At 39.0% G+C, this 26,204-nt stretch overlaps 2 protein-coding genes and 1 long non-coding RNA gene across 5 annotated transcripts in view; all 3 read left to right on the top strand.

The window, feature by feature from the left end:
• The window catches only part of LOC112055541 (cullin-1), a 43,411-nt gene extending 41,386 nt beyond the window's left edge, over positions 1–2,025 (top strand). For all 3 annotated transcript variants that reach the window (XM_052887183.1, XM_052887184.1, XM_052887185.1), the window contains exons 20-21: positions 736–849; positions 1,898–2,025. In XM_052887183.1, the coding sequence (XP_052743143.1) occupies positions 736–849; positions 1,898–1,978 (195 nt within the window). In that variant the 3' untranslated portion in view covers positions 1,979–2,025. The remainder of the gene's footprint in view (positions 1–735; positions 850–1,897) is intronic.
• A 3,632-nt stretch (positions 2,026–5,657) lies between these two features.
• Positions 5,658–25,493, top strand: LOC112057207 (uncharacterized). Its single transcript, XM_052887182.1, has 10 exons — positions 5,658–5,826; positions 10,470–10,677; positions 16,038–16,238; positions 17,314–17,467; positions 18,540–18,702; positions 20,268–20,407; positions 21,029–21,155; positions 21,526–21,747; positions 22,582–22,752; positions 23,230–25,493. The coding sequence occupies exons 1-10, from the start codon at positions 5,710–5,712 to the stop codon at positions 23,353–23,355; spliced, it is 1,629 nt and encodes a 542-aa protein (XP_052743142.1). The 5' UTR covers positions 5,658–5,709; the 3' UTR covers positions 23,356–25,493.
• LOC128198991 (uncharacterized) lies at positions 7,546–8,592 on the top strand. The gene is made up of 2 exons (XR_008251693.1): positions 7,546–8,024; positions 8,542–8,592. It is a non-coding gene; the product is annotated as an uncharacterized LOC128198991 (long non-coding RNA).
• Positions 25,494–26,204: the final 711 nt, after the last annotated feature.

Raw genomic sequence — 26,204 nt, 5'->3', positions numbered from 1 at the left:
AGCAGTGAGCCGAATATGGGTTGATAATGACGAAAGTATTTAATATAGTGTTAGTAAAACATTTTAAACACTGCCATTATGCGAACATGGACTATGATGTCATAAATGTTAAAAATACACTTAAAAGTAATCATTCTTTACACACGTTTGACTTGGAGTTGTTGAATGCGTTACGAAAAATGTAATCAAGCGCGGCTTTTATAAAGCATGCTGCCATTTACAGGCATAACGAAATAGTGTTTGTTATTTTAAACTACCAATAGATGGCGTTAAATAAGGATTGTTTCAAATATGTTGCGTTCTAGTTATGACTAATGCTCATAGATGGCGCTGATTTATAAAATTGATCTATGACTGACAACAAAAAAATATCGTGGCTAAACAATATTATTTTTGCAAAATAAAATCTTTAACATATTTGAGCAGTTAAAACACTGTCATTATGCAAATCTCTACTATATAAAAATAAGTCGGGTTTTCCTTCCTGACGCTATAACTCCAGAACGCACGAACCGATTTCAAAGATTTTGCATTCGTTGGAAAGGTCTAGGGCTCCGTGAGGTTTATAGCAAAGATAATTAGGGATAGGGTAGGGGTAGGGTAGGTGTAGGGTAGGGGTAATTGAAAGTTTACATCGACTTTCACGCGGACGAAGTCGCGGACGTCCGCTAGTATATAAATATAATCCAGTTTAAACGTATAGATAATGTAAAAATATATTATTCTATTCCACAGGCTGCCATAGTAAGGATAATGAAGACCCGCAAGACCCTCAAACACCAGCACCTCGTGGTGGAAGTGCTCAACCAACTATCCTCGCGGTTCAAGCCACGCGTGCCTGTCATCAAGGTTACTATTTATTTATATGAAACACAAACACAACATACCAAAAATCGTATTCTAAAACATCCAAATCAACTTGCAATGAATCTAATGATGAAGAAACCTGATACAACCTTCAATAGGCTCAAGAAACGAGATATTTTTAACCGATTTCAATAAAAGGAGGAGGACAATGTATCAATTAGCCGGAATCTTTTTTTTTACAACTCGACACTATTGCTTTATAATTCGTCTATCTCTTTCTAAAATGATACTCAAGATAGAAAGAGGTAGAGACGAATTTTTGATTGTAAAGAATGATGATTTAATTTTAATTTACTGGCGGCTCTTTTTAGCAGAATCTGTGTTCAGAACCGGTGGTACAGTCTCTAGAGATAGTCAAATTTGACTTTTTCTTTTAAAACATAATTTAAACATGATGTACTTTTTAAAACTTTTTCCAAATGTCAAAAATGATGTCGTTATTTTGTGACGTCACGATGTTACTTGATGTCAAAAAATGTCATACTGAGGCGGTTCCAATTTTTTGTTCCTCTCAGTCTTGTTATTATAAGATTTAGTCTTTACGGGTTTATGTGACGTCACGACACAGATAAAATATAGACCATCATGTTTTTTGACTCGTATTGTCAAAATATATATATATATATATATATATTTTATATAATCATGTCTCAAAAAATATAGTAATTTTTTTTTCAATCTATGACCCAGTTGCGTAGCGTGCCTTGGAGAGGCCCCATATCAAAATTAGTTGGGGGGCCCAATTAATGACGGGCAAAGATTTATCACAAAAGAAACAAAAATGATCGCTTAAAATAAATATGACAATGATATAACCTATGTAGGATGTTTCCAACTGTTGGGCGCACGCTTAAGCAAGGAATCAAGTGAGATTGTGGATTAAATTTGACAAATTTTTCATTTACACATAAGGGGTTCTGTAGTCCGAGGGCCCCTTATCATTGATACGGCGATATCTACGCCCCTGCTATGACCCTTTTAAAAAGTGTCAACTAGCCTATTATTTGTAATGCAATGTTGTATGTTGTAGAAATGCATCGACATCCTCATAGAGAAGGAGTACCTGGAGCGCACGGAGGGGGAGAAGGACACGTATAGCTACTTAGCGTGATCTATGTCACACCACACCAATCAAATAAACTGTAACAATATTAAATATTTGACTGACTTTTATTTTTACCTACCCGTCAAAAGAATCCTTATTCCTTACCCCACATTATGAGGAACTATTATGGTATATGAGAGCCGTGATAGCCCAGTGGATATGACCTCTGCCTACGATTCCAGAGGGTGTGGCTTCGAATCCGGTCCGGGGTATGCACCTCCAACTTTTCAGTTGTGTGCATTTTAAGAAATTAAATATCACGTGTCTCAATCGGTGAAGGGAAACATCGTGAGGAAACCTGCATACCAGAGAATTATCTTAATTCTCTGCGTGTGTGAAGTCTGCCAATCCGCATTGGGCCAGCGTGGTGGACTATTGGCCTAAGCTCATTCTGAGAGGAGACTCGAGCTCAGCAGTGAGCCGAATATGGGTTGATGACGACGACGATTATGGTATAAGATCCGGCATTAGAAGTATGCATATCTTTAACCCGATAGTTCGATGGACGTTGGGGTCCCAAAGTGCTGGAATGGCGACCCCGCACTAGTAAGCGCAGTGTTGGCCGACCCCCCACCAGGTGGACTGACGACATCAAGCGAGTCGCAGGGATTCGCTGGATGCAGGTGGCTCAGTATCGTGATGTTTGGAAGTCCCTACAAAAGGCCTATGTCCTGCACTGGACGTCCATCGGCTGATATGATGATGATGATGATGATGATGATGATATCTTTAAGCAATGTGTTAAAAACATTTACTTAGTCGAGGTTACTACACCATTGATGAGTTTCTCACTGATAAAGTTGCTTGGAGGCCATTGGATCAGCTTCCACCTTCACACAGGAAGTAAAACTATAAGAAATTGTAATATACTCATCAATTGTAAATTATAATATTATATGTTTTTTTTAAAAGAGCAACTGTTGAGTTTCTTGCTAGTTTCTTCTCAGCAGAACCTGCCTTCCGAACCGGTGGTAGAATTTTGACAAATATTCAACTAACGTGTCAAAAGTGCTTGTAAACTGAGCCTACTTGAAATAAATGAATTTAGATACCCCCGTCGTTATCATTAATTCATGAGAGCTAAACAAGCGTAGACAGAGAAAGTAATAGACGATGGATAGAATTCAATAATCCATCCAATATTAATACCTACACTTATTTAATTTCTCTGGATATCTATCTACTTATTATAAAATAAATCTGTAAAGAGGTCAATTGTGTGGGTCTGTGGGTACTTCAAATATATTTCCAAAATAACTATCGGGGGGTGATTAGTGATCGATACTGATGCCAAAAATGCAATCAGTAAATTTTTTGTCTGTCTGTCTGTATGTTAGTTATAGAAACAAAAACTACTCGACGTATTTTACCGAAACTTGGTACAATTATTCTACATACTCCTGGGGAGGTTATAGTATACTTTTCATCACGCTACGATTAATAGGAGAAGAGCAGTGAAGGGAAATGTTGGGAAAACAGAAGAAGTTACTCCATTATTTAAGCTTCCGTCGAGTGTGCAGTTTTGATGGGTAGGATAGGGGTAGTTGAAAGCTTTCATCGACTTTTATGCGGACGAAGTTGCGGGGTCCGCTTGTATTTAAATGAAATAATACGCGCCTCAATAGCGTTGTTATACTACGTTTATCTGGTAAACTTTGATCTCTTTTTTATAATAAACGTAGGATGCGGTATCAGTGATAGCGTTTTAATCATTTATCGTTTGGTATTTTTTATAGCTGCAATAGCGGCTCAGCTGATATTAAATTATTGAAAAAACCAGCCTTTGAAGGAATGTCACAGTGGATTATTTTATGCTTGTTACTATTTTACACAAAATACCTACTGAACTGCAGTTATTGCATGACGTCCACATGGCGGCGAACAAAACACTTTAAAAAAATTATAAAAAAATTAAGTACACGGATACAATAGAAAAACATATCTATCTATCTAATCTATCACAACAGAATAATATAGAATTACTCGTACTTATAGTAAAACTGTAACACTTCAAACTCTGTACATTTTATAGTCGATACTGAAGCCAAAAATATTGGTATTTTAAGATGACCGGGCATCACCCTGAAACTACTGAATGAAATCAAATAAAACTTTATGCGATGAGACTGTAATACTTAGAAGGCTATAAAGTATCGTATATGTCACGAAAATTAAATCAGAAGGCGGTGAAACAGAGATTGAAAGTTTGTATGGAAAGTCCTCAATTTCTCAAATTACCTTTTTAAAAATTGCCATGTGTGTACCGTACCTACTTCTAAAAATAATCTCGTTCAAGTTCTTTTCAAAATTCTACCCCTAATAACCCTTTAGGGGTAGAATTTTTAGTTTCAGTAATAAAACTCCATTAATATTGTCTTCTGGTTGATAAGTTATTTCGGATTTTGTGTGGAACACGAAGGCTTCGTAGATAATTGTCCTGGAACAGGTCCGTTCCATAGATCACTATGAATTAGTGTAGAAGCTTGAAATGTACTATATTGTTAATGGACTCAGAGTTAGGGTGGTTACCTACATTTTATTTCTGCTGAATTGTGGTGTAAATGAATTATATTGTGGTGAAATTATAGGGTCCTAAATATACCGGTTCAATTTTATCGTTTCTCGCTGTTTTAGCCACCTGTTTCATGTTGGTACCTTGAATGTTATCTTCTCTGCAGTCTGGTTCCACGTGGCCATTACTTACTCCTGATTTTTCTCCATGTCTTGATTGATGTTTCAATACATGAATAAGAGGGGAATCTTTTTAGGGAAAACTTCTATAGTGATAGCAAATTCTAGTTATTTCACGCTTTTCCTCTTCATTTATGTTGCGTACGAATTTCCTGTATCTCACAATATAATCATCATCATTATCAGCCGATGGACGTCCACTGATGGACATACGCCTCTTGCATGGACCTCCAAACATAACGGTCTCTAGCCGCGAGCATCCAGTGGCTCCCTGCAACCCGTATTATTTCCTGGGTCCACCTAGTGGGGGGTCGACCAACACTGCGCTTTCCGGTCCGACCCCAACGTCAATCGGCTCTTCGAACTATGTGGCCTGCCCATTACCACTTCAGCTTCACGACTTTGTTTCATCTGCAGCGGATGTCCTCATTTCTAATTCGATCATGCAGATAAAATCTCCAAGCATAGCTCGCTCCATCGCTCGCTGAGTGACTTTGAGCTTTTTATCAAGGCCCATAGTCAGTGACCAAGTCTCACAATATGGTTCTAGGTAAATCTTTTCGTTATTAAATATTATTCTTTTCTCAGAGTCTTCTTTTCTTTTCTCAGAAATTAAAAACAGATATCCTAAATTTTCCTTTTCTAACCTCAACCATAGGTTTTCATCTGCGGGAGATTTTACTCTGTTCCACTATGTGTGTGAATTCATAGAGGGTGAGGCTCCTGTATTTATTACTCAGGAACAACTATGTAAGGTAGAGATGGTACATAACATGGATATTTAATTTTACTAAGTTTCTTCGTACCCTACCCTGATTCTCGCAAAAATCCCGTTTCCGTATAATTATGCCGACAGAGTACCTGTACAAGTAAAATGATTTCAATTTTACATCATAAACTCGCTATCAACCTAAACAAACATCATGTAAGTATGTATATTAATAACAACGAATCATCAATCACGTAATAACGCGAGGACCAGTCACTAGTAGCCAATCCGGCAGTTCATTTCACACCGCCGCCAAACGCGATTGTGTTGATCTAAAATGATAAAAAACCCAAAATACATATACGGTCCCATAGACCGGTATGTGCCCGCTTCGTTGAACTTTGGTGAATTTGTGTTGAACAAAATACAGGAAAACAGTGATACAGTTGCCTTGGTAAGTGTGGAATAACACAGAATACATAATAGTCTTAGCTACTCAACTTATTACGATTGAAAAACAGCAATGAACAATGAGAATGAACTTTAGTATCATGTATTCATTGTTGTCTGGTTATTTTATTTTACGATGTACGTACCTATTGTATGTAATACCTAATTATGTATTTACATAACTAATTATATCTTGCATCGGTTTAAAGTCTTATGATCTTATTTGTAAACATAGATTTAAACGAATTTAAAATAAAATGGACCTTATCACTACAACTTAAAGTTCTTTGATGAAAATTGTGGCTTAAATGTCCATGTTTGTAATAAGCTAGTAAGCTTAAATTATTTATTAATATTCCACTATTTTGGTATATATTTAATTTATTAAAAACGACATCGGATGCGTCGAATTCCTGTTTTTTTCCATAAAATATATGACCTATAATAATAATATTATATAGAAATATATGAACGTGGTCTTAATTTAAAACCTTTACTCCAATCTATCACTTTAACAAAACTTATCAAAATTGGTTCAACTCTTTAGACGTTCCCACTTACCTAAAATAAGTACAATAACAAACAGACTGAGCTATTATCGTATTGGTATGAAATGTGAATGTTTGTGCAAATAATTAAATAGGTACCTAGATATACATACAGATAGTATAGATAATATACACCCTGTATAAATAATGGCTGTTTTATGCAAGAAATGCTGAACATATTTTAAACAAACACCTACCTACCTAGTATACATACCTAGATAGATATATCATAATGGCACATAGGCTATAATTTATCGAAGATATTGTGTAAATTAACCAATAGGTAGATAATAACTTAAATAAATTATTAGACACTTGTGTACTTAAAACGAAGTTACGAACGTAATATTCCGTAACTATAGTATGCGCATTATCATCTGAGTCGTCCGGTCATAAAAGTCAAAAAAGATAGGAATGTGCAGCGCGCCTACCTGCGCACCCTAATTATCGATAAACGGCTACCTGCGCACGTGCTAATGATGAGTCAATAATGATTTGGACGATTCTGATTGGTCGGTTTCTAATGTAATTGCATTGCGTATTTTTTTTGCTATAAATGTGTTTACTGCAATTAAATAAATACATTCATGTGTTACTCGTTGCGCACTATGGATACTAATATATAATAAATTTGGCAGAAGACGAAGATTCTGATGATGAAGACTCAGATGAAGATTAATTTTATTTAGTTAATAATTATATAATATGAAATATGTATTATATTAAATCAAATATTGTTAATTTTTTTAATTTTGTGAACAAGATACGATAATAAACTTTACTTATCGATAATATGTCTTTCATTGTTACACCCTTCACTAGACGGCTCCATAAGACCCATAAGTGCAAGCGAGATAGATATAGAGAAATGATTTATGGCCCTAAGACTCAGTTGTTAATGCTATTAGTATAGTTGACTATACACGCAGAACGAGTTTTTGTAACTTCTTGTGTGAGGTCAGTATACTCGGTAACATAGAGAATTATATTTATATCTGTACAAATAAGACTGACTGACTCTTATTTTATATGGATAGAATTTCAGACATAAAAGTCGTTATTCACTAACGTCATATTGAAAAATTCTATCGCGTTAAGATTCATTTCTAGATTGATTAATTCAGTTTTCATTTTTTTCACCAACCTTCCTTCGTTAGTGACCTTGTAGGTCACTATACTAATAGCATTAACAACTGAGTCTTAGGGCCATAAATCATTTCTCTATATCTATCTCGCTTGCACTTATGGGTCTTATGGAGCCGTCTAGTGAAGGGTGTAACAATGAAAGACATATTATCGATAAGTAAAGTTTATTATCGTATCTTGTTCACAAAATTAAAAAAATTAACAATATTTGATTTAATATAATACATATTTCATATTATATAATTATTAACTAAATAAAATTAATCTTCATCTGAGTCTTCATCATCAGAATCTTCGTCTTCTGCCAAATTTATTATATATTAGTATCCATAGTGCGCAACGAGTAACACATGAATGTATTTATTTAATTGCAGTAAACACATTTATAGCAAAAAAAATACGCAATGCAATTACATTAGAAACCGACCAATCAGAATCGTCCAAATCATTATTGACTCATCATTAGCACGTGCGCAGGTAGCCGTTTATCGATAATTAGGGTGCGCAGGTAGGCGCGCTGCACATTCCTATCTTTTTTGACTTTTATGACCGGACGACTCAGATGATAATGCGCATACTATAATAGCATTAACAACTGAGTCTTAGGGCCATAAATCATTTCTCTATATCTATCTCGCTTGCACTTATGGGTCTTATGGAGCCGTCTAGTGAAGGGTGTAACAATGAAAGACATATTATCGATAAGTAAAGTTTATTATCGTATCTTGTTCACAAAATTAAAAAAATTAACAATATTTGATTTAATATAATACATATTTCATATTATATAATTATTAACTAAATAAAATTAATCTTCATCTGAGTCTTCATCATCAGAATCTTCGTCTTCTGCCAAATTTATTATATATTAGTATCCATAGTGCGCAACGAGTAACACATGAATGTATTTATTTAATTGCAGTAAACACATTTATAGCAAAAAAAATACGCAATGCAATTACATTAGAAACCGACCAATCAGAATCGTCCAAATCATTATTGACTCATCATTAGCACGTGCGCAGGTAGCCGTTTATCGATAATTAGGGTGCGCAGGTAGGCGCGCTGCACATTCCTATCTTTTTTGACTTTTATGACCGGACGACTCAGATGATAATGCGCATACTATAACTCACTCCATTTATTATTAATTGTACATCTGTCCAACTATCGGGTTGTGCATTGGATCACATCTCAGACTAATTACATTAGGACTAGAAGGAGTAGCGCACCTAAATTCACGTCTGTAATTTTGTTGAAAAAAAAAACGAGTTTAGATTTAGTATATAACTTCTATATTAAACTAGAACTGTTTTCCCTTTATCTACACCATTCAACTACACAAAAAGGTATTTTTACAGATTTCTTTAACCGTAGAACACGGTTACTATGAAACATCAGTTCTATAGAGCCAGTTTTTATAATCGCATATTATTAGATCGTTGATCATATACTTTGACAGAAAAGTAACGTCTAGCGAGGCATGTCCTTATCTAATTAGTCTGAAGATCATACAAACCATAGACAACAGTCAACAGAGCAGCCACTGCATTCGCTATAGTCCTTTTCATGAAAGAATTCCCCCAGATGCGGCGCTAATGACTTATTGGCTTAGACCATTAATAACCGTTATTAATGGTTTAAGCTTATTGGCGCTCATATTATGGCATCATGGCGGGACTTCTTTCATGAATGGACTCTACCTTGGTTGCTTTTACAAAATGGTGAGCTGTTTTGGTCATCTTGGTTGAAAACCAATAAATGATAAAATCTATGGAAAATATTCGTTTGGATTTCGTTTATTTTAATGTAAAATTTATGTCAAACATACAAATTGCGAACAAATTGCTGGTTATTCGCTAATTATACGCTAGTGAACTTAAGTGGCTTACATTTTCTGAAAGCGACTGGGACAGAGATTACAAATGCAGATACTACAACGTATGTATTTACAATATTTACCTATATGTAGTACGTATCTAGATAACGACGTGAATTGTTAAATTTAAATAACATTGAAATTATTCCTTATGAATTATGAGAAAGACAAGAAAATAAAAAACCTAGTCAGGGAAAAAATAGCAATACCTATTTTACTTCTTTATTCACTATTAGCACTAGTAATGGCATTAGGTACAGGCAAATTGCCCTATTTTTTGTTACAACTATTTATGCCCATATTAATAAATGTTACTCAGCACAAGAGTGACAGAGACACGTCATCATCATAATTATAAACTCATTTTCAGCTCACTGCTGAGCTCGAGTCTATTCTCAGAACGGGAAGGGTTAGGCCAATCGTACACCACGCTGGCCCAATGCGGATTGGCAGACTTCACACACAGATAATAAAGAAAATTCTCTGTTAAGCAGGTTTCCTCACGATGTTTTTCCTTCACCGTTTGAGACGTGATATTTAATTTTTTTAAATGCACTGGATTCAGCTGGATTTTAAGAATTTGTACTAAGGCGTGTTCAATGTAAAATCCAGCGATTTGCCCAAATATAATAATGTAGTTTTTATTTCATGACATCTTGTGGTGCTCGTCTCTTGAGCCTTTTGATAAAGGGATTTAAAAGTTATGTACGAATACATGTTTTTTTCCGGCTGTGATAGCTTAGTGGACAAAAAATCTGCCTTTGATTCGGAGGGTGTAGGTTTGAATTCAGTCTCAGGTATGCACCTCTAACTTTCCAGTTGTGTGCATTTTAAGAAATTATATATCACGTGTCAAACGGTAAAGGAAAAACATCGTAAGGAAGCTGCATATCTGAGAATTCTCTTAATTCTCTACATGTGTGAAGTCTGCCAATTCGCATTGGGCCAGCGTGGTGGACTACTAGCCTAACCACTCTCATTCTGAAGAGTAAACTCGTACTCTAAAGTGAGCTGAATATGGGTTGTTAATGATTAATGATAATATTTTATGAGACCTAAATTCCATTTTTGCAGATAAATGGCGCAACTAACGAAGTCCTCACTTATGGTGAGATGGCACAAGAAGCCATGAACATAGCCGTCTCGCTCCGTCGTATGGGCATTAGAAAGGGAGACGTGATCGCAGTGAGTTCTGAGAACAGACGGGAGTTCTGGAGTTCTATAATAGGAGTGATCTGTTCTGGAGCTGTAGCAACTACTATAAATATAGGATACACCAATGGTACGTTACGTTACGTTTTTGACGGCCTCCGGAGCGCAGTGGACAAGTCAGAGGTCCTAGGTTCGATCCCTGGTCTGGCTGGTGGGAGGCATCGGCCGCGGCTAGTTACCAATCTACCGGCAAAGACGTACCGCCAAGCGATTTAGCGTTCCGGTACCAAAATGTCGTAGAAAGTAAAAACCGAAATGGTTGTGGATTTTCATACTACGCCTTACAAGTTAGCCCGCTTCCATCTTAGATTGCATCATCACTTACAAGACGTCATTGCACATCTTGTAAAGAATAAAAAAAAATAATAAAAAAAAACTTTCAAGACATTGCTTCTTGTTTTTTTTGATTTTGGGTGTTCCAGAAACCCTCAATTTATTTCGTAGAGAGGCATAAAAGTCCTGTATTCGTCAACCAGCTATTTAATGTACCTACCTATCTAAAAAAGTAATAGAAAAAGAAAATAGTAAAAAAAGACCACGGATTTCTTAAATCGCTACGAATTAGGTAGTCTAGTACAATTTGGTATTATGCAAAGAAATTAGTGGGAATGATGAACGTCAGAGCTTGTAGCCATGTGGCACGGCGATTCTCTTTCTACAGACGCTAACGCTTCTAAAATTAAAAATGTGTGGCAATGACATTCATTATCGACAGATCACGTTATCAAATTGTTGATCGGATGTCTCATTCCCATGACATTTTGTTAGTTTTCAAAACGTTAGCGTTTGTAGAAAGTGAATCGACGATGGCTAAGGTCCCGGGTTATCTATTTATAAGTTATAATAATAGTAAAGAGATAACTTCTTATCTATGATAACATTGTAATTGATATCACACGGTTTAATGTACCTATTTCCTGATAAAAACAATTACTTGTCTCTAACTATACATATCTACTTATAATTATGTAACCAATTTTATAATAACTCATCTATTTCTATGACATTTCAAATCGGTAAGGGATCGTAATGACAGATTAATAAATTCAAATTCAAATTCAAATTTCTTTATTTGCAAATTGTTAAATACAGATCTTGATACAATAAATGTTGGCATACAATTTGCTACAAAAACTGCTAGGTACTAGCATGCAAAATTTTAAAAATAGTCATATAACTTAATTACATTATTTTAAATACACTATAATTATTTAAATTTACATAATGACTGGGGTGTAAGGGGGAGGCTAGTACCAGTCAGTCTCCCCAACTGCCAACCTCACCTGCTCGTGGTGCACCCTGCAGATGGACCGACGAGGCTCTGGCGACCGACGAATGGCGGTATATCCATTCCCACAGGCTAGATTACGAAATGCCTCAGGCCGGTGTCGGGCAGCAGCGACACCGGCGCGAGTAATCTAGCACTGCGCTGACCAACCCGCATGCCCAGCGTGGTCAGTACTGGGCAAAACTTTGTATGGACGGCAAAAACAAAACACAGCCCCTAGTCCCCGGCAGCCCCGCTATTCCTGGCTCTGGCAGCGGTTATGGTAACGGCGGGGCAAGGGGTGTTAAGAATCTCCGGCAGAGATTCCGCTGCCAACCCCGACGACTAGACCTGGCAACATACAACGCACGCACTTTGAGGTCCGACGAAAAGGTCATCGAGCTGGAAGAAGTTATGAGCAAGTTGCACTGGGATATCATAGGATTGTCTGAAGTCCGAAGAGAGGGGGAGGGCTCGATAATCCTTGAATCCGGCAACATGCTCTACTACCGGGAGGGCGACCAACAGTCCCAGGGTGGTGTCGGATTTATCGTTCACAAGTCCCTCGTGAACAATGTTGTAAAAGTCGAGAGTGTGTCGAGCAGGGTAGCGTTCCTGGTCCTCCGAATTACCAAACGGTATTCGTTGAAGGTTATACAGGTTTACGCACCGACCTCGACACATCCCGACGAGGAGGTAGAGGTATTGTATGAGGATATTTCTAAAGCCATACATGCCTCAAACTCTTATTACAATGTTGTGATGGGGGATTTTAACGCAAAGCTGGGCGAACGTAGCGGTTCAGAGTTGAAAGTGGGACGATTTGGATATGGGCAACGGAACGATAGGGGCCAAATGTTGGCTGACTTCATGGAGAAGGAGGGCCTCTTTATGATGAACTCCTTCTTCAAGAAGCCACCACACAGGAAATGGACCTGGATGAGCCCCGATGGTTCCACGAAAAACGAGATCGACTTCATCTTGTCTACCAGACGGCAAATATTCAACGATGTTTCTGTGATCCATAGGGTGAAAACCGGTAGCGATCACCGAATGGTTAGAGGCACGTTGAATATCAACATTCAGCTGGAACGGTATCGACTGGTGAAGTCTACGCTCCGACCCACTCGTGCCCATATTCAAAACCCCGAGTCCTTTCAACTAGAACTGCAGAACCGCTTTGATTGCCTAGCAAATTGCGAAACTGTGGACGATCTGAACAACAGGTTCGTGGAAACTGTCCATTCCGTTGGGTCTAAGTTCTATAAGACCCACCGTGCGAAAAGAACCAAAAAGTTCTCGGACCAAACACTTAAACTCATGGAAGAGAGGCAAGAAATGAGATTACAGTCTTCAGCAGATGCGTCAAAATACCGACAAATCAGTAGACAGATCTCTAAGTCGCAAACCAGCGACTTGCGAAATTTCAATACCGAGCGTATTAAAAATGCGATTGAAAATAATCGAGGCTCGAAAGTTTTCGCCAGAGATCTGTCTATTGGACAGAGGCAGCTGACGCGTTTGAAGACCGAACACGGTAATCTAATTTCTTCCAAGCCCGAGTTATTAAGTGAGGTCGAGAAGTTCTATGGACAGCTATACACGACTACTCAGCAGCCTGTTGCCAATTTGGCTAAAGACCCCAGAGCCAAGTTGACCCGACACTATACCGAAGATATCCCGGACGTCAGCCTATACGAGATTAGTGTGGCTCTCAAACACCTGAAGAACAATAAGGCGCCAGGTGAGGACGGAATCACAGCAGAACTCCTGAAAGCGGGTGGAAAACCGATACTTAAAGTCCTTCAGCGATTGTTCAATTCCGTCATTCACGAGGGCACGACGCCTGAGGCGTGGCATAGGAGCGTGGTGGTTCTGTTCTTCAAAAAAGGTGACAACACCTTGCTGAAGAATTACAGACCCATCTCGCTGCTAAGCCATGTTTACAAATTGTTCTCGAGAGTCATTACGAATCGTCTCGCTAATAGGTTTGACGACTTCCAGCCTCCCGAACAAGCCGGTTTCCGAAAAGGCTTTAGTACCATAGACCACATCCATACGCTGCGGCAGGTTATACAGAAGACTCACGAGTATAACCAGCCACTTTGCTTAGCGTTTGTGGACTATGAGAAAGCCTTCGATTCGGTGGAAACCTGGGCTGTGCTAAGGTCATTGCAGAGATGCCGAATTGATTACAGGTATATCCAAGCGTTGAAGTGCTTGTACGAAAACGCCACTATGTCAGTCCGTATTCAGGATCAGACTACGAGGCCAATCCAGTTGCAGCGAGGAGTGCGTCAGGGAGATGTGATCTCTCCGAAGCTATTTACCGCCGCACTGGAAGACGTCTTTAAGCTTCTGGACTGGAGCGGACTTGGCATCAACATCAATGGCGAGTACATCACTCAACTGCGGTTCGCGGATGATGTAGTCATCATGGCACAGACTCTGGATGACCTTAGTACCATGCTCAATGACCTCAGCAGCGTTTCTCAACAGGTGGGCCTGAAAATGAACATGGGCAAAACAAAAATAATGTGTAATGCTCATGTATCGCTCCACCCAGTTATAGTTGAGAACGCTGCACTCGAAATTGTAGACGAATACATATACCTAGGACATATGATCCAGTTAGGTAGGTCCAATTTCGAGAAAGAGGTGAACCGTCGAATCCAACTCGGCTGGGCTGCATTCGGGAAGCTTCGCGACATCTTTTCGTCCGAAATTCCTCAGTGCCTGAAGACAAAAGTCTTCGAACAGTGCGTGTTGCCAGTGATGACCTATGGTTCCGAGACTTGGTCGCTAACTATGGGCCTCATAAGAAGGCTTAGAGTCACACAGAGGGCGATGGAACGAGCTATGTTAGGAGTATCTCTGCGTGATCGAATCAGAAATGAGGAGATCCGCAGAAGAACCAAAGTCACCGACATAGCTCAACGAGTTGCGAAGCTGAAGTGGCAATGGGCGGGGCACATAGTTCGAAGAGCCGATGGACGTTGGGGTCCCAAAGTGCTGGAATGGCGACCCCGCACTAGTAAGCGCAGTGTTGGCCGACCCCCCACCAGGTGGACTGACGACATCAAGCGAGTCGCAGGGATTCGCTGGATGCAGGCGGCTCAGTATCGTGATGTTTGGAAGTCCCTACAAAAGGCCTATGTCCTGCAGTGGACGTCCATCGGCTGATATGATGATGATGATGATGATGACATAATGACTATATTACTGATGTTAAAATTAATAATTATGTAATACATGATTAAAACTGTATTTATTATTGTGTCCGTTAACAAAATGTACGAATAATTATTATTGTTTGTCAGTTGAATAGTCTTTGACATTGTAATACCGTTTTTTATAGCAAAAGTTTTTTGTAAAACTTAAATTAAATACTACTTATTGTAATCTTAATTTGTCTCGCTTTCAACCAGCTATTGAAACACACATCAAATCGACTAAGAATTAACTACTAACTACTGTATGATATCCACGAAGGGTTGTCAGTGGGCACCGTATGACATTGTTAACATAAAGTCTCAATATCGTATACAGGGTGTCCAATAAATATTACGACATACTTTACAGGGTGATAGCTGACATCAAGAACTACTAAAGTAACGCAATATATGTTAACCAAAATTTTACGGTTTTTAAGTTACATCGATTTTTGTACAAAATACAAAACCTACCTACCTACTTTCATTCAGTGCTGTTGTCCCCTTGTCTCCAATATTTTTTGATTGTCGTCAAGTACCGTCTACGACACATAATTAGTCTTGACGGTCTGTCAAGCCATAGCGTCGTTAGCAATTGTTTTAAAACTGCTTGCAAGGTACTCTTTCATATATTTGGTAGGTCAGGGTCATCATTTACAAATTTTATTAACCTTACGGTAAGTGGATTTGACTCAACAGTCAACACCGATAGGTGGTGGTTCGATCTCCGATAGCTGGACTATTGTCGTACCCACTCTTAACACAGTCTTTTTCGACTTATTGTAGGGGAATGTGATGAATATGTGATGTCATGAGTATTGGTCATTGGTCAATGGCAAATGTTCTTTAAAAAAATCTGATCATGATTTGTATAGTTATTAGGATAAGTTAGCTTAAGTTCCATATTGTATCCTTTATTAAAAATCTGTATAATATAATAATTGTTTTCAGATGAACTCAGACACGTGTGCGGGATATCCAATCCTAAATACATCTTCCTGTCACCACTGGCGTATAAGACGCACGCGAAAATATACAAAACTCTACCGTATTTGAAGAAAATCATACTTTTTGGAGACGACCGGCCAGCTAACGTGGTTCTGTATAAAGATATAGCTGTACCGAGTGATGGGGCGAATATTCCGAAAGGCGGTATGCAAAAACCTCACTACCCTATTATTATGCATTATTTATAATCTAGTCCCGCGGATTCACTCGCGTAATTGCCGTTTTCGGTGAAAAACGGGGATAAAAATATCATCATCATCATCAACAGCCTGTATTCGTCCACTGCTGGACATAGGCCTTTCCGAGAGCGCGCCACCACACACGATCCTCCGCCTTCCTCATCCAGCCACTTCCCACTACCTTCTTGATGTCGTCGGACCAACTAGCTGGAGGGCGTCCTACACTGCGTTTGCTAGTACGCGGTCTCCACTCCAGAACACGTCTGCCCCAGCGGCCATCTGTTCTACGACAGATATGGCCCGCCCACTGCCACTTCAGTTTGCTAATTCTTTGGGCTACATCAATTATTTTCGTTCTCCTACGGATTTCCTCGTTCCGGATAAAAATATATATACCTTTAATACTTACTTTAATGGCAGTGGCAAAATGATTTTCAAAATCGGTTCAGTAGATTCAGAAATTACATACTCTACAACCTTAGGAAACCTCTCAGTAATTGTTTGTGATCTGAATGTTAACAGAGAGGTTGGTTTAGGGTTTTACAATGTCTAAAATGGATAAAAAAGCCATGAGAGCCCGGTGGATATGACTTCTGCCTAAGATTCAGAGACCTCCAACGTTCCAGTTATGTGAATTTCAAGATATTAAATGTCACGTATCTCAAACGGTGAAGGAAAAACATCGCGAGAAAACCTGTATACCTGAGAATTTTTTTAATTCTCTACGTGTGCGACTAACCTAACCCTGTCAATCTGAGAAAGGACTCGTGCTCAACAGTGATGTTGATGTGATGAATGATGAAATTGGTTTAGCTCTGGTCTGGCCGTTGAAATCACCAACTGCGCCAAATTCAAAGTCAAAGTCAAAATTCATTTATTTCAAATAGGCTTAGTTTACAAGCTCTTTCGAAACGTCAGGTAATAATATTAAACTTAAGATAATAGTGATAATAATTATTCGAAAACTTAAAATTAAAGTTACGAGGTACGCCAAAGAGGTAATTTAAAGAGGACTTATTTCTAAAAAAAATATATTATAGGTTATAGATTAACGGAAAACGTGAAATTCGAAGAATTCTTGCCAGCCGACGTGGATGGCACCAACGATACGCTATTCATCCTATACTCGTCCGGCACCACGGGTCTGCCCAAGGGAGTGGTCATCACACACCACAACATCGTAACACTGTGCTCGTAGGTATTATCCTTTTAATTCGTTACGAAAAAAAAATACTACTACTACTAACGAAGAAGTAGTAGTAGTAGTATTTACTATTGCGTACTCTCGTCTTCTCTATTTTCTTTTATAGAGCTGAGACTTGAACTTTAAGATTTTCAGACCGCAAACGTATTGACGTGTTCGAAATGTGGTGCTGGAGGAAAATGCTTCGGATTCCATGGACTGCTTTTCGGACCTACTACTTAGGCAACTCGGAGTCAAAACTAGGCTCTATACTATCTACCTCAAGGGAATTCTTGAGTCCTTCAGACACATTGCCATGAATCAAATCAAATCAAATATTTTATTCAGTTATCAAAATTATAATGACATTATTAAAGGGCTGGAACCTTCTTGTAAGTACTGGACCAGTATTAGAAGGTCCCGCTCTTCCCAGTACTATAAAAAATAAAGGAGAGAAGGAGATAATCTCGATATATGCCATGAAGTCGCAGTGCCAAAAAATTTTACCGTATCAATTTACCGCGGCTTGTTGCCTCGACTGGTGACAGAAGGGCTGGCTCATTTTTTGCGCAAAGGATCAGCCTGGCTGTCCAGCGCGGAAATGCAGCCAGTATACTTGCCACCATTCCACGTGGGCATGATTTGTATAGTTATTAGGATAGCTTAAGTTCCTTATTGTATTCTTTCTAAATAAAAACAATCTCGATAAACAGATGGTCACTGGTAAAGTGGAAGAAAAGAGGCCGCGAGGTTGTAACTTGAAGCATTGGTCTGATCAGATCCACATCACACTTGATCCACGGTCTACTATCCGGTTAGCCAAAGACAGGAGACGATGGCGTGAAAAAATAAAACTGAAAGTCAATGCAGGTGGTCACTACCCTCATATGTGAGGAACACGACTGAAGGAGTAGTGGACATACATCCAGATAACGTTTCGCATTTTCTCCACTCAAAGGGCCTAAGGTCTGACAGTAACCCCTGGTATCACACCAAGAATTTGGCCAGTTTCACGTGGGGTACTAACTACTACCAGCATCTACCTCCTCAAGTTTGACGTGGATTTTCTGTCTATATTTACAGGCCGAATGTAGCCTTCCCTCCGCTCAAAGGGCTAACGATAACTCCCTGGTACCACACCATGGGACTGGTCAGTACCCTGGGCGGTTTCACGAGGGGTACTACTACCGTCTACCTCCCAAAGTTTGACGTGGACCTTTACTTGAAGACCATAGAGAAGTATCAGGTGATTTATCTATTTATTTTTGAGTAAGGAGTTTTATTAATATTATTTAAAAAGAGTGGCGGTAGGCTATTTCGACATGGTTCTCTACACGATACGCTACACAATGGCTCTTGCTGCTCGCTGACCTAATTCCTGAGCTAATAGAGCCGACAAGTAAGTCTGGATGATGAATAGACGCTGGTTGATTTTGAAATGGTACGGGCCCTTATGCCCTTATGCCCTTATGCCCTACATGCGTTAACACATTGGCTCCCAGATAGTTATTGTAACGTAGGCATCCGTTAAGGCACGATTTCTAAAATCTATTTTCTAAGGGGAGTTCCCGCAGCATAGTAACAATCATAATTTTACGCGGACAAAATAGCGGTAATCAGCTAGTAAATATTAAATAAATGAGTCGCAATATTTGCTACTACTAGTATTATCACCTTTTAAGTCATCAGGTCCAAATACTCGCAGTAATCAGATAATCTTAACTAGAGTTAATGACTGATATAGACGGCATTATCAAGAGCATACCAAGGATAAGTATTCTTGACGAATCAACGAACGAACAATAACCTTGATTTTACACACTACGATACGACACGATTATTTCACCTTAGCTTGATCGAAAGCTTGTGATAGCGAGACTTACTTCATTTTAGGAAGGCGGTAAGTCTGTCAACCTATGCTTTAACCAAAGGTAAGTACGAAAGCTAATTCTGGAGTTTGGTGGCTTTAGGTGATAGCAGGTTTCTCCTCAATTATCCATATCCAAGCATAAAACTCAATGATATTTTCTCCGGAATATCATGAAAAATTATTCCTTCAGTCGCGTACCCTTAGCTTCGTGGCAACCGTTCGCTAGAGACCCTTAATGCCGCTAACGTGAATGGCGACTGGGGACTTGGTTTCTAATATTAGGCAGAGGAAAATATAAATGAAAAAAAAAACGTGTGCGTTTTGGGACGCTCGACAGAATAATTTAAACCTGATGCCGTTTACATGAGAGAAAGGGAAGCCAAACAGAGTAGTCAGTTTAATAGATAAAATATTTAGTAATAAGTATGTTAGAAACATATTGTACGGAGCCTGTAGAATTCCTGACCAGCAAGCGGTAGTATTTACACTTTGACTAGTAATTGTTATTAGCACTCACTCTATACCATACATATAGTTCAAAGAGCATCGGCTCTCTCATCTCTAAAATATGTGTATGATATGGACGTTGAGAACCCAAGGTGCTGGAGTGGCTACCCCGCACCGGAAAGCGCAGTGGTCGACCCTCCACTAGGTGAACCGAGGACATCAAGCAGATTTCAAGGAGCCGCTGGCCGCTAGAGCGTATACACAATGGTCAAGAGATCATTGGTCTGCCTGTAATAACAATGTTATATTTAAGAAATATATAGCAAATATTCTTTAAAAAAATCTGTAAGCACTTTAGAAAATAGAGATATTTTGAAGGCACAGATAGACAATTTTATTTATATATGTATTTTCCAAAATCTATTAACGCTTGAGGAAACAGAGATATTTTGAAGGCGCAGACAGACAATTTTATTTATATATTTATTTTCCAGGTGTCCCAACTGACCGTAGTGCCAGCAGTGCTCATCGCGCTATGCAAATCCAAGTCGACGTACGACACTAGTACCGTGTCAGTGGTGTACTGCGGCGCCGCCCCTCTCTACGAGGAGACTGCTAAAGCGGTGCGAGACAGGTATACAGACAAACACTTTTTTTAATTCTTTACATGTTATCCCTTGACTACAATCTCACTTGATGGTAAGTGATGATGCAATGTGAGATGGAAACGTGCTAACTTGTTAGAAAGAGGATGTAAATCCACACCCTTTTCGGTTTCCACACGACATCTTACTGGATCGCTTAATCGCTTGGCAGTACGTCTTTGCCGGTGGAGTGGCAACTAGCTACGGCCGAAGCCTCCATACCACCTTCTTTTAATAATAATATGGAGGATGAGAAATATATTTATTGTATTCAAAAGCAAACACCTTAAGAAGCTTTCGCTTAACTGCTGAATCAAGGGTCGGATACAGAAGGCAGTGATTCTTAAGACGGCATGTATTGTGAGGAGGTTCCTCACTCTGAAGCCCTGACCACCATTTACCTCCTTAGGCATTTAAAATGCCCCGCAGGGGGGGGGGGCTATTTATTTTGATCACCTAGAGGAAAGCTCCTGTCCTCCTGAATTTGGCTATCACAGCCTATCAATATGCTATCTATCTACTCGTTTGTGTCAAATTTCATCATAATCGAATCATAATTTAAAGCGGAGAAATGAGGAAAAACAAACTAATATAATTTGTATCACTTCCAGATTTCCAAGCGTCCAAGCTTTACTCCAAGGCTATGGAATGACGGAGACCACGTTAGCAATTACTATGAACTGGAATCCAGAAAAAATTGGCAGCGTAGGGAATGTTATATCTCACACCATTGCCAAGGTAACATCATCATCATCATCATCATTATCAGCCGATGGACGTCCACTGCAGGACATAGGATTCTTGCATGGACTTCCAAACATCACGATACTGAGCCGCCACCTGCATCCAGCGAATCCCTGCGACTCGCTTGATGTTATCTGTCCACCTGGTGGGGGGTCGACCAACACTACGCTTACTAGTGCGGGGTCGCCATTCCAGCACTTTGGGACCCCAACGTCCATCGGGTTTTCGAACTATGTGCCCCGCCCATTGCCACTTCAGCTTCGCAACTCGTTGAGCTCTGTCGGTGACTTTGGTTCTTCTGCTGATCTCTTAATTTCTAATTAAATCACGTAATATATGATACCTAGAATATTTTATTCGTTAGGTAGTAAATCCGGAAACCCGCGAAGCATTAGGCCCCAACCAGGAAGGTGAGATTTGCGTCAAAGGAGCCATGATAATGAAGGGTTACATCGGCAAAGATCGGAAGGAGGATTTCGATGACGAAGGGTTTCTCAAGACTGGTGATATCGGATACTATGATGAAGACCAGTACTTCTACATCGTGGATCGGCTGAAGGAGCTCATCAAATACAAAGCTTATCAGGTCAGTGTAGATTATTTTAAACATCAATATGGAAAAATTATGCTTTGTTTTAATTAAAAGTTCTTTAACCACGTTTCATTTAAGTTTGAGTTAACCGACATTCGATTAAACATATCTAATCAACCGTTTAAATAAGTTAAACGCCGTTAAGTCCAATTTCGTGTTCATCACAGCCCATATGCCGGTTAAGGACGTAAAACGGGCGGTTGTCTTAACCGAGCTTGCATACCCCGGTTATTCTTCGGTTATGACTTCTTTGACAGATATATTTGCAGGCTATGTTTTTGTAACGCTCGCAAGATTCGTGAAGTTTACTCTCTCAACTACCAAAATGCAAATGACCCGTAAAATTATAAAAGAGTATATTTTTCATCTCAGAAATAATTCATTGTCTCCCATAAATCAATCACTTCCTAGCTTTGATGTTATATGCCATTGGATACTGCCAGCTTCGATTTCCAAAGTCATTGTCAATTTGACATGGTAAATAATAAATCGGTGTTGTCAATACGTATGTTTCTAAATCCCAACAAATCGAAGCGGAAAATCCCCAATTTGGGGAAAGAACATATCTCGATTCCCCAAAAAATCCACGGCATTTGGGGAATTCCTCGCAAGGTGGCAATGCTGATATAGATAATAAATAAATTGCTCATAGATTGTTAATTCGCCTTTCTCAATCGCTCGGTTTACAAACCAGAGTCGTAAAGCGTCTGGCAAACAGGAAAAAAAGCTTCTTGCCGGGCCGGTTCTGTAAATGCCGTTTAAATGAAAGTGAACTTAGGGAGAAAACTGGCTGTTATGTTTTTCAGTAAAAAAAAAACATGTTTTCAGGTGCCACCTGCAGAGATAGAAGCAGTGCTTCTCAAACACCCTAGCATCCGCGAAGCAGGTGTGGTGGGGATCCCCGACCCCGCCGCGGGAGAAGTTCCACTGGCTTTCGTGGTGTTGCAGCCCGGAGTGACGCTGACGCAGAAGGAGATACAAGACTATGTGGCTGAAAGGGTGAGAACCATTGATTTTATACTATTAGATATGTCAATAGCGCGTCGAAACCGAGGCAAAGGTGGCTAATTGTCTTCATTTGATTTAGTTGCATAGTAAATAAAGAAAGTTATTTAAACAAATTATTCTTTTTGAGAGACGTGATAGCCCAGTGGATATGACCTCTGCCTCTAATTCCGGAGGGTGTGGGTTCGAATCCGGTCCGGGGCATGCACCTCCAACTTTTCAGTTGTGTGCATTTTAAGAAATTAAATATCACGTGTCTTAATCGGTGAAGGAAAAAATCGTGAGGATACCTGAATACCAGAGAATTTTCATTTCTTTTTATATTTGCGTGTGTGAAGTCTGCTAATCGACATTAGGCCAGCGCGGTGGAATATTGGTCTCTCATTCTGAGAGGAGACTCGAGCTCAGCAGTGAGCCATATATGGGTTGATAACGATAGATTAATAACTAAACCAATTAAATTTCTTACAGCTATCGAATCCAAAACACTTGCGAGGTGGCGTGAGGTTCATAGATGAAGTGCCGAAGAACCAGACGGGGAAAATTCTGAGGCGGGAGTTAAGGAAAATAGCCAAATCTAGGAAAAGTAAACTGTAACCCAAGACATTTACGAGCTTATTGTACATAAACACTCAATTACAGTTATATGATGTATATTTCATACATATCAGATGTTTATTTTTTAAAATTACTCCTTAAAGATATGCGTCCAAATATCTACATCGTAAGTATTGGACGCACCGCATTAAACGAATTATATATTTTACGATGCGGATTAGTGGACACATTTGTATGACTTTCTATACAAAGGTTATTACGATTCGTTTAATGCTAATCGTCTGATACTTATACTGCCAATCTACCGAAGCGGAGCGAGGCAGCGGAGCCGAGAAACGAAGAAATATTAACCAATGGGATTGCACAAAATCTTCGCTCCTCTTAAATGTACAGGGACTTACGAGCTAGTTTACGAGCTAGTACGAGATATTAATACGTTAATTTTGTGTTCGTGGACAATGTAAATTAAAAAACAAAAGCGGATACGGGTTTACTTTTGCGAGAAAAAGCCTGGAATTTGTTAACTTTTAATAATTTTGATAAGAAATGCACAATCATATTATTTAGACAAGTAGTCCTAGTTTCAATGGAATCTAAGTATTAGTATTAGCGTATTACCGTAATAACCAAAGGATTGTAATTTTTCTAATGAAATGTAAACGAAAATCTTCCAGTCACTATAATGTTTAAGAGATTATAGTTTTTCACAAATAAATAAATAAGTTTAAAAATTCTTATAAAACCGGTAAGCGGAGCGGGGAAATGGAGCGGGGAATCACGTGTGGGGAAGCGGAGAAGATAGTCTGCAACTCCGCTACGTATTACTCTCTCACTTTGCTCCGCAGTCTCGCTCCGCTCCGGTGGACAGACATAGAAGAAGAAGAAGAAGAAGAAGAAATATACTTTATTGTACATTAAAAACAAAAATAAACAATAACTTATAATAACACTTAGAAACTAATGTACAAATGGCGGTCTTATCGCTAAAGAGCGATCTCTTCCAGACAACCACTGTGGAAGAGAAAAAAAAAACGTAAGCACCGATTCGGGTATACGCACACAAAAAATAAGAAAAGTTAAGTAATTTAAATACATAAATATTAAGCAATAGTATACATAAATATTAAGCAATAATTATACATATACTATACTTAACTACATCATACATATATACAAAGAAATACATATATACATACATACATACATACACACATACATACATACATGAAAACCTGCAAAACATAAAAACATGACGGCAACTAAGGGAAGACACAAAAGAAAAATAAATAAACAAAATAATTCAAAAATGATTAATAAATAAAACATACACATACAAGCGTAATTTGGATTAATAAGCTATATTAAAAGATCAGGGAGGAAAAAAGTGCATGTTTACCAGCCGTTTGAAAGAAGTTAGAGATTGGGCACGCCGAGTGTCTAAGGGCAATGAATTCCAGAGCCGAGCAGCTTTAACAGAAAAGGATTTAGAATAGAAGGAAGTATTATGGGAAGGAATTTTTAAGATTAGGTTGTCTTCGGAGCGAAGGGAGCGACAGTGAGTATCACTAAGAAAGCTAAAACGCTCTTTTAAATAAATCGGAGTCGTAGGATTAAACAGGACATTATACAAAAAAGACAGAATGTGAGTTTTCCTGCGAAGGCGGATCGAGGGCCACTTGAGTTTTTCGCGAAATTCGGAAACATGGTCATATTTGCGAAGTCCAAATATGAATCTTATACAAACATTCTGAATGCGCTCAAGTTTATCCAGTAATTCTTCACTCAAATTTAGATAGCAAGTGTCCGCAACACAGTGTACAGACATAGTACGCAACTCCGCTCCGCATCAGTCTGTTTCTCCGCTACACTCCCTCGCTCCGCTCTGGTGGACAGGCAACCTTACGATGCGAATATGGACGCATACCTTAAGCTGCGTTGACACAGTATACTCGGACCGAGTGGACTCGGACACCTATTCAGACGTAACTCTTATTGTGAAGCATACTAGTTTCAGCATCGTGAAAAATGCAGCAATTTCCTTGTTTTTCTTAACCATTTAAAGGAAATCGTTTAAAGGAGTAATCTTCAATCGCCAGGGCATGGGAATGAAAGGACTATTGTTATCAAAATAATTATTGTTTTTACTATGTTATAATTTTATTAAAGGTTTTTATTTATTCAAGACTTTTTATTTTACTTTTCTCCAATACTATTAGAGTTCCTACCAGCTTTATGCTGCCGTACCATACCAGCTACCGCCAGTCAATCTACCACTTCCAATGTGTTCTACTAATTAAGGGTAAATAGACACCTTGCGGAGCGATTTATATTTCAGGAGCGATTGCCTTAACGTTCTGACGTAGTTCATAATAAGGAAATTGCCCATAAATGACCACGCTAGGCATGCGGGTTGGTCATTCGCAGGGCTGGATTTTTTTGCACTAGTGACACTGCTGTCCAACACCAGTCTGTGGTATTTACATAATCCAATTTCGAATGGATATACAGCCATTAGTCGGTCGCCAGAGCCTCGTCAGTCATTCTGCAGGGTGCACCACGAGCAGGTAAGACTGACTGGTACTAGCCTCCCCCTTATACCCCACCCTTATATCCTCAGTTCACCTTCTGGGAGGTCGACCAAGACTGCGCTTTCAAGTGCGCGGTCGCCATTCCAGCACCTTGGGACCCCAATGTCCATCGGCTCTTCGAACTATGGACCGGGGATATTAGTGGGTCGTAATAGGCTAAAATATAACTTTTTTTATATGGAATAAGTTCGCGCTTGACCACGATCTCACCCGTTGTCTACTGTAGATGTGGCCTAAGGTGGAACGCACTTGCCTAGAAGATGTCTATTCACTCTCATCTTAAATATGCCCCGATTGTAA

The sequence above is a fragment of the Bicyclus anynana genome, chromosome 18 (assembly GCF_947172395.1).
Source record: "Bicyclus anynana chromosome 18, ilBicAnyn1.1, whole genome shotgun sequence".
NCBI lineage: Eukaryota > Metazoa > Arthropoda > Insecta > Lepidoptera > Nymphalidae > Bicyclus > Bicyclus anynana.
The sequence above is the reverse complement of the archived record's forward strand: the minus strand, read 5'-3'. Positions and strand labels throughout refer to the sequence as shown.

Coding starts and splice junctions, on each gene's coding strand:
- LOC112057207 (XM_052887182.1), top strand. CDS start 5,710: ATGATAAAAAACCCAAAATACATATACGGTCCCATAGACCGGTATGTG. Junction 5,827..10,469: donor ACAGTGATACAGTTGCCTTG/GTAAGTGTGGAA, acceptor CCATTTTTGCAG/ATAAATGGCGCAACTAACGA. Junction 18,703..20,267: donor AGACCATAGAGAAGTATCAG/GTGATTTATCTA, acceptor TTTATTTTCCAG/GTGTCCCAACTGACCGTAGT.